At 36.4% G+C, this 15,274-nt stretch overlaps 2 protein-coding genes across 3 annotated transcripts in view; one reads left to right on the top strand and one right to left on the bottom strand.

The window, feature by feature from the left end:
• The window catches only part of LOC117394369 (large ribosomal subunit protein uL13m), a 44,455-nt gene extending 34,757 nt beyond the window's left edge, over window positions 1-9,698 (bottom strand). For both annotated transcript variants that reach the window (XM_033992581.2, XM_059012725.1), the window contains exons 1-2: window positions 9,556-9,698; window positions 8,121-8,244 (exon numbers count right to left, since the gene is read on the bottom strand). In XM_033992581.2, coding sequence (XP_033848472.1) covers window positions 8,121-8,244; window positions 9,556-9,582 — 151 coding nt within the window. In that variant the 5' untranslated portion in view covers window positions 9,583-9,698. The remainder of the gene's footprint in view (window positions 1-8,120; window positions 8,245-9,555) is intronic.
• A 192-nt stretch (window positions 9,699-9,890) lies between these two features.
• The window catches only part of LOC117435602 (mdm2-binding protein-like), a 46,831-nt gene continuing 41,447 nt past the window's right edge, over window positions 9,891-15,274 (top strand). Inside the window, exons 1-4 of the mRNA XM_034058923.3 lie at window positions 9,891-10,108; window positions 11,549-11,632; window positions 11,735-11,808; window positions 14,610-14,758. Of these exons, the coding sequence (XP_033914814.3) occupies window positions 10,036-10,108; window positions 11,549-11,632; window positions 11,735-11,808; window positions 14,610-14,758 (380 nt within the window). The 5' untranslated portion in view covers window positions 9,891-10,035. The remainder of the gene's footprint in view (window positions 10,109-11,548; window positions 11,633-11,734; window positions 11,809-14,609; window positions 14,759-15,274) is intronic.

Below are 15,274 nucleotides of genomic sequence, written 5' to 3' on the forward strand. Positions count from 1 at the left end.
AAGTCAGTAGTTAACAAGGGCTGCAGGACTAGGTTTAGGTTTCATACCGGAAACAAACAAACAAACAAAAACTCACTCACTCACTCACCCACAATCAAACAAACAAACAATTACTGGCAAATTAATGGGATGTGGACTAATGTCGCTTATTTTGCCCTGAAAGGCTACTAAATAAACCACCTAGTGTTCCTAGCCCCATTAAAATATTGTATTATAAGTGTTGTTGCATTGTACATATATTGGGGGCTACTGAATGCACCCACGTAGCACTGTCACCACCCCAGGATATATAACATATCTTTCATAATAGGAAGCATTACCACTCCATTAATGTACAAATGGTGTGATACGAAAATGTGGACGCCAGCTATCCTGGCATAGCACACGACTCGTACATCCTCAGACAATCCGGGATATATAAAGATTACGAGGCAGGTGTATATGAAGCTGGTTGGCTTCTTGGTAAGTAATGCATATGTGTTTCATAGGGTACTGATGGACAGTTTGCTAACATTGTTAATGCTTGTTATAGGTAATGCAGGCTATGGGATCAGACCCTGGCTGCTACAGTGCCTTGCATAAGTATTCACCCCCCTTGGACTTTTCCACATTTTGTAGTGTTACAACCTGGAATTAAAATGGATTTAATTGGGATTTTTACCATTTGATTTACACAACATACTTAACACTTTGAAGGTGCAACATATTTTTTATTGTGACACAAAAGTTAATTAAACAAAAAAAAGACATTTGTTGGCTGCAAAAGTATTCACCCCCCTGAGTCAATACTTGGTAGAAGCACCTTTGGCAGCAATTACAGCTGAGTCTTTTTGGGTAAGTCTCTACCAGCTTTGCACATCTGAATCCTACAATTTTTGCCCATTCATCTTGGCAAAATTGCTCAAGCTCTGTCAAGTTGGATGTGGACCGTTGGTGAACAGCAATTTTCAAGTCTTGCCACAGATTCTCAATCGGATTGAGGTCTGGGCTTTGACTGGGCCATTCTAAGACATTCAGGTTCTTGTTTTTAAACCACTCCAGTGTAGCTTTGGCTGTGTGTTTAGGGTCATTGTCCTGCTGGAAGGTGAACCTCCGCCCCAGTACCAGGTCTCTTGCAGACTGAAACAGGTTTTCCTCTAGAATTTCCCTGTATTTGGCTCCATCCATCTTACCCTCAATCCTGACCAGTTTCCCAGTCCCTGCCGATGAAAAGCATCCCCATAACATGATGCTGCCACCACCATGCTTCACCGTGGGGATGGTGTTCTCGGGGTGATGAGCAGTGTTGGCTTTGCACCACAGATAGCGTTTTGCGCTAAGACCAAAAAGTTCAATTTTGGTCTCATCAGACCAGAGAACCTTTTTCCACATGTTTGCGGTGTCTCCTACGTGCCTTTTGGCAAAATCCAAACATGATTTGATATAGGTTTTTTTCAGCAATGGCTTTCTTCTCGCCACTCTTCCATAAAGCCCAGCTTTGTGGAGCGTCCGGGTTATAGTTGTCCCATGGACGGTTTCTCCCATCTCAGCTGTGGATTTCTCCAGCTCCTTCAGAGTTACCATTGGCATCTTGGTTGCTTCTCTGACTAATGCCCTCCTTACCTGGTCACTGAGTTTTGGTGGACGGCCTTCTCTAGGCAGAGTCGCGGTTGTGCCATATTCTTTCCATTTTTTAATAATGGATTTAACGGTGCTCCGGGGGATGTTCAAAGTTTGGGATATTTTTTTATAACCCAACCCTGATTGGTGCTTCTCCAGAACTTTATCCCAGACTTGTTTTGATAGCTCCTTGGTCTTCATGATGCTGTTTGTTTAGACATGCTCTCTAACAAACTCTGGGGCCTTCCAGAAACAGGTGTATTTAATCTGAGATCATGTGACACTTTAATTGCACACAGGTGGACTCCATTCAACTAATTATGTGACTTCTGAAGGCAATTGGTTGCACCAGAGCTTATTTAGGGGTGTCACAGCAAAGGGGGTGAATATTTATGCAATCAAGACTTTTCAGTTTTTTATTTGTAAATCATTTTGAAAAATATGTAGATTTTTTTTCCCCACTTCAACATTATGGACTGTTTTGTATAGATCAGTGACAAAAAATCCTAATTAAATCAATTTTAATTCCAGGTTGTAACACTACAAAATGTGGAAAAGTCCAAGGGGGGTGAATACATGCAAGGCACTGTATACACTGTTGTTGGACCCCAGAACGCAGATTCGGTACAATACAGCACACATGGCTACATGTTCTGTTATTAAGTGTACATTTGGAGTGTCAAAAGGTTGCTTCGGATGTTTAGATAGATCTGGTGGTGTGCTACTGTACAGCCCTGGGAAAGCATGTAAACTCATTGTTGCATGCTGCATTCTGCATAACAGCTGTCAACAATGCACTATACCAGGAGCACTTACCCCCACCCCCAAAGCTACAAGTCAGTGCCTGTCATGTCACAGCAATAATTTGGGCTATGTTAATATATTTATATAGTCACCATGTACGTCTGATATTTAAGTAGGCTAGCTCTAAAATATACAAAAGAAAATTATGGAAACTGTAAAGGTCCAATAAATTAATGTACACAGAGTGAGAGTTGAGGTGCAGTTATAAATACAAGCACTCAAACGGCATCTAATGTTAAAAAAGTGATGCTTTTGCCAAACACCTTTTTAAATGTAAATAGTGAATTGACTAAGCGAGTGCTTGCTGACTTTTGATTAAGATCAAGTTGAACAAACAAATATTTATTTGAATTGCAGAGTTAAACATAAATGTTCCATTAACAACTACTTTCTCCGCTTTGCCTGTCTCACAGTACCTTGTGATTTGGGACAGGACCCCCCGCCTTCCTACGGAGCACGTTTATTTTGTCCTTAATGTTTCATTGAAGTTAATGTTTTCGCTGATTCAGCACCAAAAAGCCTTTCATAATTCCCCACCACTACTTCTGTTAATACATTTAGCTCCTGGTCTGTAAACTTTAGATTCCTCACTCTGTCCTCCTTGGTCGCTGTCATTGTGACCAACTCAGAACCGTACTTACCTTTTCTTTCGAGTACCCTTATATACAGGGTCTGAGGTACCATTTGGCTTAAATTATAAAAAAAATACTGCAAGTTTTACTGTATGTTAGTTTAAAGCATGCAGAATGTCTTGTGGGTAACACTATAAACTAAGTCACTTTTGCCTTTAGATTCTGTCAGAGCATGTACTGTCGATAGTACAGTACACAGTAAAATAAGGTATAACGTACAATGAGGATAATCACAGAAATTAAAGGGAAACAACGGCAACTACCACCCAAAAGTCATTCAGCAGCTGCCAAGATCTGCATGCACCAAGTGATCATTTCTAAACCATTTTCATGCCGGTTAAATAATGTCCCCGTTCTGTTTGGATAGCTTTAAAACTCTTCTAACTTGTGTTTTGTTTCTTCGTACTGTTTTGCATACTTAAGTGTCCCTACCTTTCTTATAAAGTGCTGTGTTCTGCAAATCAAATATGGTAGATAAATACAAAAAACAAACACCATTCAATCACATGATGTCTCCAGCCAAAGGCATTGTATGATTGTTTTTATTTTATTTTATTTTTTATTATTTTTATTAGAAAGGTTCCTGTTAACTTCATACAAAGTAGCTTGTATTTTACAAAAATACAATTCTCTGTAGACTTGCTGTTAGTTTGCCAAACAGGAGTAGTTTAATTGTGTACAAATCACATACAATGTTTGTTAGGAACACTTCTGGCTCTTGTACTTTTAAGTGCTGCTCATGAGTAAGAAGAGCTGCCGTATTTTGGAACAGGGATTTCTACTATCTCTTGGCTAACAGAAGACCCCTATAAAATAGGTTTGTTCTTTTGCCATTTGTTATATCCCCAGACTTGCTTATCTCCAGCTTCTATACAATGGCGACAATTAAGTTCTAGCCTTCGTAAGCCACCAATCATAAGCCACAAGCAACCAGCTAGACAGAATTTCTGGTAAAAGAATACAGGGTAATTGTTTTTTGTTTTGTTACTAGCATAAGTATAATGTATACATTAATGGAAGTGAAATTGTACAATTACAAAAATTATTTCAGAAAAGCAGCATTAATTTAGTGATTTGCTAGTGTATATTACAGTTTCAATAGCACAAACTTTCTTTGCAAAGGCAATTTGTAAGAGATGTTGCAGTCTTATCAATCTGAATTTCTGGGACAATAATCTAAAAACGGGACCACTTTATTTCTGAAAATGAATGTTTTTGTGTATTTTGTTTATAATGCAATTGTCTGTTTTCATTATAACGTAATGGGATTTCAAATTGTTATAAGTGGTGGCAAATACACTATAAAAAGAATGGAGACCTTAACACCCATTCATTTGTTCTTCAAGAAAAATCCAATTACTCTCATCAAATGTTAAACTAGCCCCTTTTGTTAGAAAAGCACTCTTGACCACACCCCTTCATTTCTCAAGTATAGTTTCTGTAAATCTTTCTATTTAGTTTAATTGGGAATAGGCAATTTATTTCGCAGAGTTGATGCAGTTGCAGGGCAAGGACGTGGTCCATTGTTCAGGCTTATTCCATGAGAAGAACCCACTTTGCTGGAGTCTTTTCCTGTAGAACTATCCTTTCCCAGTCAGATAGTAGTCTATTATTTAATTCTTGTTAATTATTTTAGTTTCTTCAGTAGCAATCCAGTTAATGGAGATCCTTTTAAGTTCTTTAAAGAGTTTTCTTCCAAGGTAATTGATTCATTCAAGGTGCTTTCTCAATGTTATTTGCAGCTGGCAGTTCTGGTTGTCATACACTGCTGTTCATTTCTCTGACTGACTAAAACAATCTCCGAACAAAAGAAAAAACACTTTCCTGACCATAAAGTTACAATAGCTAGACTGAATTCCGACACCAGTACTTGGGAATCTTAAGGACTAATTCTTGGTTGTGCAGTGGGCCTCACTTTATTATTTGTTGCTATAGTTACCGAGCTAGCCCTACTCCCTTTTTCATCTTCTTGTTACACTTTTGAGGGTGTAATTATAAATAAGTTTAACCCAAAAGAAGAGGGGCCTCACTTTATCTATCTGGTTGTCATTGAGATGAGGCCAGCTAGTCTCCAACTCCTTCCTTAATTGGAATTTCCAGGTCCTGGACTCTTTAGAAAGATGCTGGACTCTTTTTACCTGTGTTATGGTCCTCCACATCAATACAAATGTAGGGCTACTGATTTTCCATTCTAGGGAATACCAAATTCTGTTTTGTCCACTTTTTATCAATGCATTGATAATTAAACATGTCACGTGAACATAAATATAATGTTGATAGTTAAACCAAGTAAATTAATAAATGTTACCACAATTATTTTTAAGCCAAGACTTTCAGTCATACTCTTGTTGCTGTAATAGCAAGTAAAGCACCTGAAGACACTTACATGTCAAAATGTTTATACACATAATTTGGATTTATAAACATGAGCCCCATGATATTTTATTCACACGACCTTGTCCTAAATCAGTTTTAAACACTTATTTGCATTTTAATACCAGCTTCTTGGGAAAATGTCTTGTGGCTGACGCAACACCCAGACTCATAACAGATTCTGCCAAGTCCTAATTGCTACATTGTGAATATTCAGGTCTATCATCAACATATGCAATTTTTACACAGAGCACAGTACAGACACATCCGCTGACTGGCTAAACGCTGCTGTGTGGCCTATTGTTATTCGGCCCAAATCCTACATATTTTGGGTTTGTTTGTTTTTCATTTAACCACAAGCAATCATAATTAATAGTCACTAACTCCACATTTAATGTTGATTATTTGCAGGACAAGATATACACAGTATGAGCCTACTTTAGTATGTCCAGTGTTAACGGGGAAAGCCTATAGCAGCTTTCTCCAAGAAACAGATGTCAGGACTGCCCAGTCCCTGACCACATTCCGGCGCCTCCTTAAGACTCACCTCTTCAAACAGCACCTGTAGAACTCCTCTGTTGTATCCTGGGACACTATCACCCTTCATTTAAATATGCTTTATTTTGCTCTTATCTGCCCCCTATTTTACTGCATTTAATCCTGTACCTCAGATTATTGTAATCTGCCAAGTGTTTAATCTGTAGTATTTTGTACTTAATCATATCCTGATGTAACTATCACTATTTAATCATATCCTGATGTAACTTTCACTATTATCTGCTGTATTATTGAATTGTGGTTTGTCACACTTGAGAATTATTGTATTTCTTGTTTTTATTGTATGACTTATATTGTAACACTTGAATGTATTTGTATTTGCTTGCGATTGTAAGTCGCCCTGGATAAGGGCGTCTGCTAAGAAATAAATAATAATAATAATAATCAATTTCTTGACAACATATTTTAATTATCCTCCTGTTGACTGGCATATGGTAAAGAACTGAAACAGCTTTGACAATAGGTTACATTTGTGTGTAGGCTTAATGACAAATGTATTAAATTAAAATATACTACATTTCAGTGCTTTAAGCAGAGCAAGCCAAGGGCACAAATCTTATTAACATAATTTCTTGTCTGTCATTAAATAACAGGCACTTGTTTTTATTAGCTTCAATCTTTTTTAATCAGTCTGATTCTTGAAATACATACATTTGTTGCATGTAGTATTTAGGGGGGAAAAGGGAAGAATGTGTCAGGGTGGAAATAATCCACATTGTTGTTTTTTAGTGGGATGAATCTTGCTTATATAAAGCTCTAGCAGGTCTGGCCATTTTTTTTTTCATTCAAATGAAAAATTCCCCCTCTACACTTTCCACACTGGATTATTGCTTGTTTTGGTACTAGTGCCCTCTCACCTAAACCCTACTCTTCAGTCCTGGACAGAGCAGAAAATACTTCATCTGTAATACCTGTCTACTGGGGAGGAGAGAATTGGAAAGACAGTGAGACTGAAATGCAATCCAGACATCACAAACCCTCTGCTTTGCTGTTGCCAAGAAGTTACATCAGAGACAAATGTCTGTTTAAACACTATCACACATTTGTTTAAACAGTAATGCTCAAACGGCACTAAGAGGCTCTGGATAAACAATGTTTTTAAACCTAAGCAGTCGAACTATCACAAAACACTTTAAGGAAACAGCCTGCATTTAATTAAATCATCTTTGTTCACACACTGATATATATGGAACACAGTATTGTGGTATAAAACTAAAAGACTTACATGAAATGTAACACTGCCATCCTGTGGTTATTCTGTATACTATATGATTGGGAACATAATTTATCCAACAGTGATGACATTTTTTTAGGATCTTCATTTGCTCAAGTTATTGAGTGTATCACAATCTGGGGATACAAGTATATGTAGACTATATGTCTGTATATCCAATTGTCTGACTGTCTATGCGAGACTTACATTTTCACAATTACAGAGAAAACCATGTAACCAATTGTGATTTAACTTTCTAAGGACCTTATTTAGAATAAGTCATTCAGTACGTTTACACAACAAAGCGTTTTCCGAAAACGGAATCTGAAAACTGATTTTCTTAAAACGTCACTTTTCAGTGTTTACATGATTAACGATAGAAAATCTAATTAGAATTCAACTGTATACGTGGATTGAAGTTTTTGGAAAATGCAGGATATTTTCGCATGCAAAGTACTGTAGTAGCCCAAGTAGGATTTGAACAGACCGGACATTTCTGCGATAGAACGGAGACCAATCCAATAACTCAAGTGCTTTATCGAAGTGTCAGGTTTTAAATTCACAGATTACTATCCTATACCTCTATTCAGATTCCCCAAAATGTGCAATCAGCCTTTCCAACAGCTCATCCTGTTCTACATTAACAGTTTATTTTGCAGACATTATTTTAAATACACGCCATTTTAAAACTGGAAAACATTTGCTGCTTCAGTATGGGCTATTAACAAATACATACAGACTTTAACAAATGCATTACTTTATCCCTAACTAGACATAAAAATTGTAAATATAGTTGTAGAGTTCTCAGGTTACCTGCAAAATTAAAAATAAGGCATTGTGATCTTAATGGGCATAAAGCAAATATGCAACATTAAACACTAAGCTTTGCATTGGTGAAAGAATTGCTTAAAAGATTAATGAGAAAACTGGTTACTACTTACTCAGTGCATGGTATATAGGTTTATGCTTTCCTTGTAGTCTTATTGAACACATGGTGGCAATTTTTCCTGGTGGCTGCATCTTGGCATCAATCAAGTACCATGATCTGGCAAATGTGGCCCATTGCTATAAAACAAAGATGCCAAGGATATACAGACACTTTTCAGATTTCATGTGTGAAGTTCCAATGGCTGCCGATGTCTTTCAGACATTATTAAATTCTAGCTTGTCAAATTTTTACTTAACATTTATCCAAAAATTACATTTTGGTTCACTTTTGCAAGAAATACTTAAATATACTGTAACGAAATGCTGTAAACTTATATTTCATTGATTAAACATTTAAACCTCTATGTAAACAATCGTTTACCATTTAAAAGCAGCAGACATTTAAAAAAAAAAAAGCATGTATAATTTTACTCTTATTTATTTAAAATATCACAATAATTTTGCAGTGGTTAATAATACATTAGAATGATACAACTGATTAAACAAGATCAATTAAGATTACTATTAAACCATTTAGGTTTTTAGTAAAATACTATGCCATTTAAAATGTTGTTTACTGTTTAAACATTCAAACCTTTACAGCCTTACACATCATTTTCCACTATACATACAGAAAGTCCAGAATGCGCTATTAAATTATGAAGTAGCCAATTTTATGGCACATATCTCATCCCTATGTACAATTTTGTTAACAGATTATTTTTTTAAAACTCGGAGGCTGTGTGGTCCAGTGGTTAAAGAAAAGGGCTTGTAACCAGGAGGTCCCCGGTTCAAATCCCACCTCAGCCACTGACTCATTGTGTGACCCTGAGCAAGTCACTTAACCTCCTTGTGCTCCGTCTTTCAGGTGAGACGTAATTGTAAGTGACTGCAGCTGATGCATAGTTCACACACCCTAGTCTCTGTAAGTCGCCTTGGATAAAGGTGTCTGCTAAATAAACAAAACTTCATAAGCCAATAAACTGGACTTTCACAAAAGTATAGAAATGGCAAACTTGTGTTTTTATAAAATATAGTTTTCAATAACAATGTTTTTATTTTTGTTGTGGTGATGGGTCTATCACACAGAAACTTCAAAATGCATTGCTCATGCCAGCAGTATGTTTTTGGTACTAATTAAATTACAGATAGGAATACAGTACATTATTATACTGTATCATTTAAATAACTATAACTATTACCACGATTTACAATGTACTAGAAAGGTGTTGTAAAGGGGAACCTTTTGTTCAATATATGCCCTATTTGGGAACAACTTATTCTTTTAAATGCAGAATATACTGTGATAGCAATCACTCTGTCGTTGAATTTAAAAATGAAGAATGACTTACATTTAACACAACTTTACAAATCCAGTAGGGAAGGCATTGATAAAAATTGCCGGTAGCATATCAAAGAAATATCACATATCGTTTATTTTGGTCTTACCTGTGCTGCTTTCGTAAAACTGGACATAACCGACAATAAAATTATATTGAAATCCAAATGAACCTTTTACAACTCACGAGCATCACGCTGACCCCCAATGTGACACCTGGTGCAACACTGCAACCCAACCGACAAGAATCACACAGGGCAAGCTCAAATGTACCATTTACAAAAACAAAACATGTTTTTGTAAAGTGGTAAATATAAAACTGAAGACAGAAATATAAATGAGTAAATACGTTTTAAACTATTTGAATCGTTTGCAGTAAAACTTATGGAAAACTGTGCTCAAACAATACTACGAGGGGGAAAAAATTTAACAGCTTTGTCCAGCTTTGTTTACTTGTTTCCAGTCGGATGTGTTTTCACAGTATTGTTCTTGTGGAAACGGAAGTTTCATTGCTGTTGGCGCGGGCAATACGTTTTTTGACGAAATGAATGTAAGCATTTTGTAAGTATACTAATTGGAATAAGAAAATAATGGACAGGTACGTGTTGTGTGTCATTTGCAACACAAATGATACTTTTGGGAAAGACGGCGAAGATGTTCCTGGTAAGTATAATATATCTACATTTTTGTTTTTTTAATAATAAAAGCTGTTTGTTCTTTAGTTTTATATATGCACGTCTGTGTAAGGTGAGCGTGACAGTACACATTTCATTGGGATACAGTATAAATTGATAAATTTTAGGAAACTTTAAAAACTCAAAACATTACATTTATTTTGTTGTCTCACACAAATAAGGGCGAATAAGCACATGGCATTTTTTTTGTGACGTTATGATACTAATACTTAGATGACAAATATTTGCCTTGTTAAATCTCGATGCAGTAAGTATATTTTATTATAACGTAATTAAGTGTAACGTGTGGGATAGGGTTTGCGGAGTATTATGGTGTCTGTCTTCAAAATATACAATTACTATCTGAAGTACCCGCCGTTGCCAGGGGAAATTCAATATTCCATGCATGACAAATTGGGGAACGGTAGTAGCCTTATGGTTTTCTATAAGTTACCGATCTTGGGTGTCGCACAATGTGCTCGGACCCCTTTCCCTTTTTTTTTACTTTTTTTTTTTGCCATTTTTATTTTTTATTTTAATTATTATTATTATTATTATTATTATTATTATTATTATTATTATTATTATTATTATTATTATCTATTTTGTTTTTGTGGATTTTTTTTTTTTTTAATTTGAGACACATGGCTACTGTAGTGATCCAGAAATGGGGTTACTAAATAAATTACCCCGGGGGTCCAAATTTTGAATCCAAACCCTCGCCCTTCCCCTGGATGAAAGAGGAGGCCATGCAAAGTTTGGTTGCACTGGCTCCTGCGGGGTCCGAATGCATAAAGGAACAGACAGACATACACACTTTTTTCTTTATATATTAAGATAAAGATAGTAAGTTAGACAGTTTCTCTTATTTATAATTAATTAATGCAGTCATTCATTCATTTTGACAGTTGTTAGACCTGCCAAGTTAAGTGGAATCACAGTAATAACAAAGCAATCAAGACTCCTTACAACACATACTTGGTGTTCTATGCATACTGTATTTGTTGTAACAGTCACAGGTGACTGTGGTTGCACAGCTGCATTACAGAATCCAAAGCAACATTTTGAGATTATACTGAGATTGTTGATTTTACGGTTTACATATTTTTGAATTTCCAAAAAGGAGATATTTCCAAGCCAAAATAGGTCTATAATTGTATTATTAATTTACTTGTTATGTAATCTGCTATTCAAAAGCAAGATATACTGTGCATAGCATTGATGCCCAGGTGCACACTAAGGCCGGCCAAGAAGGTCAGCAGCAAGAAGATATTTGGGGAAATAAGCCAGGCATTGTTTATAGTCTTAAAAGCGTTATTTCAACCAAAAAGTCTCCCAGGCAAAAACATTCATTTGGGTCCTATAAAATGAAAAACGTCAATATTTTTATCTCTATACTTTTTTAAATTGTATTTTTTTTTTTAAACAGGACTGACAGCAGCTTGTAATATTTATGAATTGTTGAAAGCGAACTCCAGTATCTCTACCAAATCAAAGAGGTCATCATTTCCAGGTATTGTGGACTTGGCAGTTATTGAAGATTATTATTTATTTGGTAGTAGCAACTAGAAACAATTCAAACCAGCGAGTGTATTCTTTTTATTTTTTCTTTCAGCCTGCTCCCTCAGCGGTGTTCCTGCTACACAGAGGTGTTATTTTGCAATTCAGGCATTACATGGAAATTCACAGGTAAAAATAAATAAATAAATGAAATAAGTAAAAAAAAAAAAAGCTTTTCCAATTTCCAGTTGTCATGCTGAGGTACATTTCAGATCTAAAATAAAAAATAATTTCCACTAGTAGAAAGATGCGTAATTGAGGCTGAAAAAAAGGTGATTTTGAAAAATATATGATTGTAAGCGAGTCATGTGGTTTCAAAACATTAAATCAATGTACTTTGACTTGCTTTGGGATCAATATGATCAGCCTCTGCCAGAGCATTTTACTGTACCAGGCAGTCCAATGAGCATGCATTAATTCAAGTCTACACTGATAATTAGAGAATGGTATTCTACCAATCACTGTGTTAAGGGTGTTTTTGTCAAGCCAATCGGCAGCTGAGCGAAACGGAAGCTGAGCAGAGGGGGGGTTGATAATGTTGATAATCTCATCCGGGCGACGGCGAAATTAGTCCTGCTCCGGCCGGTTTAAAATCCGGTGGATTTTTGTGAACCAGAATATGTAGATCCCTTTGTGTTCCTCAAGAAAAAACTAAAAATATGAAAGAATGATATTTGTTTTAAAAAGCATTTGCACTGTTTGGTTGCAGATTGGTGCATGTAACTCAAAAATGCTGCCTGCCCTCTCCCTTTAAAAGCATATATCAATATTTATGAATGCGCTGTGACGTCAGTTTGTAAGGGGAAGAAACGCATATCAGATGTTTTAATAAAATGAAGGACGGTAATAAATAAACTAATAATAATAACAATTTAATCGAATTCAAATGCTTGTAAGCGCATATAGGTGCTGTATTAACACCAGCAGAATACGGTAACCCCAGTTTCATGCAACAGGTTTGATGGTGACCAAACTTGAGCGAGTGTTGTGTAAAAAAAAAAAAAAAAAAGTATTTAATGCTGTAAATAGCAGAACCAACTCACTGCAATTTAAACATGCCATTTTTACTGAAAAAAACAGTAACATGTAATCACAAGAGCTGTCTGTGTTACATTCTCTCAGATCTCTTTGTGGCAGCTCCAGAATGCTATTTCACATGTTACAACTGTACACAATCAGAGCTGCAGTCACCCCCCCCCTCTCTTGTTCAAAACTATGGGAGAAGGATATAGCGCAATGGGGAGGGACTGTAGACTGGGATGCGGTGTGGGGTAGTGTCTTTGGAGCGTCTAAGAATCCAAATCACCAATTTATTCACTTTAAAATATGCCACAGAACTTATTTGACCCCTCGTAAAAGGCATTATATGGGACTAGCCCCTCATCCTTGTTGTACTTTGTGCAACCTAGGAGTACCAGGCACTCTGATGCATATACTGTGGGATTGCCCAGATGTTCAGCTTTTTTGGGGGCAGGTAGTAGATTCCATTTCTGCCATTATGGGGAGGTGCTTCCCACTGGACCCTGCCTTTCTTCTCCTGGGTGATGTTTCTAAATTTCCTCTCTCTGAGAATGAACATAGACTGTGGCTGGCAAGTATGACTGCTGCAAAAAAAATGATTGTGCAGCGCTGGCTCCCTCCTCATCAACTCTCCTTGCGGCACTGGCTACAGGTGTTTTTAGACATTATTTTTTTGGAGATGTCCTCAGCCAGAGTCAACGGAGCTAAAGCTTCCACTCTGCTGATGTGGAGAGACTCGGCAACTGCAATTAAGAAGTTACTATTGTTGTAATCGGTATGCATTGCTCATTTATTTGTCGTCAACCCATGTAACGAGGGGGTGGGAGGGGGCGGGGTGGGGTGAGGGAAATTTTTCCAGGGTCTTTCTGTTCACTTTGTATATAAATTTTCAATAAAAACTTAATTACAAAAAAAATTAAAAAAAAAAAAAAAAAAAAAGAGCTGCAGTCACCAATTCCAGACACAAAGCAGACACTTGCAAAATATTAAAAATATAAACATGCTGATTTCATTGCAGTCATCAGTTGCATAGATTAACCATTCAGCAGAATGTGGCAACAAACAAGTGAATACAGACATTAAGTTACTGTTTTAGTATTACTTTAGTGTCTTAGAAAGTTGTTGTATTTTAAGGAGTTGAATAGGATAGCAACCAACTTGCTCCTGAAGTGGCACCCACCCAGCAATTGGATTTGGCGACCATTTATTTATTTATTTATTTACTTTTTGGCCTATGAGCCATTGACTCCTAAAGCAAAAACTGTCTGGATCCCTGATTTGTGATTTTTTATTTTAAAGAATAAACAGGAAAAAAAAGCAAAACAGACTGAAGCTTATTTGACCAAAAGTGATTTACCAGTGTTCTTGCAAACACTTGCACAAGCAAATGAGGCAATTGTGCGATTTTTATGTTTCATGCTTCATTTGCTGTATCGTGATATGTATTGTGGACAGCAGTGTGGAGTAGTGGTTAGGGCACTGGACTCTTGACCGGAGGGTTGTGGGTTCAATCCCCAGTGGGGGACACTGCTGTTGTACCCTTGAGCAAGGTACTTTACCTAGATTGCTCCAGTAAAAACCCAAATGTATAAATGGGCAATTGTATGTAAAAATAATGTGATAACTGTATAATGTGAAATAATGTATAATGTGATATCTTGTAACAATTGTAAGTCGCCCTGGATAAGGGCGTCTGCTAAGAAATGAATAATAATAATTGTATTATAAAGACACTGCCGATAGTGCTAACCACAAACAAGACTGTATGTAATTCTTGCTAGACTTTTGACCTAATACGTTTTAATGGTTGCATTGTGGATCTATTGTATTGACTAGCTAATACCTATAAAAACTGCACCCTTATTTCATTAATGTGGTCTTGTTATTCTTCTTTTTGTATGTGTGTTTAGTTCTGCAGCTCAGAATGGGAAGAAATCATCTCCACATTACCCAAAAATGATAGGGAAGAGTTGTGTCAAACAGCAATCGAGTCCTGTCAGAATGCTATTCAGAGCTATGAGGAAGAAGAGGACCCCGCAGAATCCCAATCCAAGACAATGTACTGTCACGTTATCTATTGTGTGTTAATGCTTTGGAGATTCATATGTACAATTTCTCATGCTTACCTTGAAAGTTGTTCATGCATTTGACACAGTTACATTCTGGTAGACCAACTGTTTATCCCTTTCCTGCTTAAAAAAATACTTTTTACACTGGTACAGTTATTATTATTATTATTATTGTTATATTTTACTTAACTACTGTATCCATAACTGTACTTAATACTGCTGAATTTAGAAATACTGAAAGAAACTGACAAAAGTTTCAAATCTGAAGACATTGTTGAAATGTTTATAATTTAATTTGTTTATTTTAGTATTTCTAAAATTCTTAACTACTGTACACTATGTCTGCTCCTGGGACTTTATTAGATGGATATTTTAATTAATAATGAATAGTAATGAAAATATGGAAATTATCCCATGACTGAGAGAGGCCCAGGACTGAATGAAACGGGGTGTTTAGATCAGTGTGAGGTTGAAGGGAAGTTTGGCGATATAGTTCCATTGTCTCC

Source organism: Acipenser ruthenus, chromosome 3 (assembly GCF_902713425.1).
Source record: "Acipenser ruthenus chromosome 3, fAciRut3.2 maternal haplotype, whole genome shotgun sequence".
In the NCBI taxonomy this organism is placed as follows: domain Eukaryota; kingdom Metazoa; phylum Chordata; class Actinopteri; order Acipenseriformes; family Acipenseridae; genus Acipenser; species Acipenser ruthenus.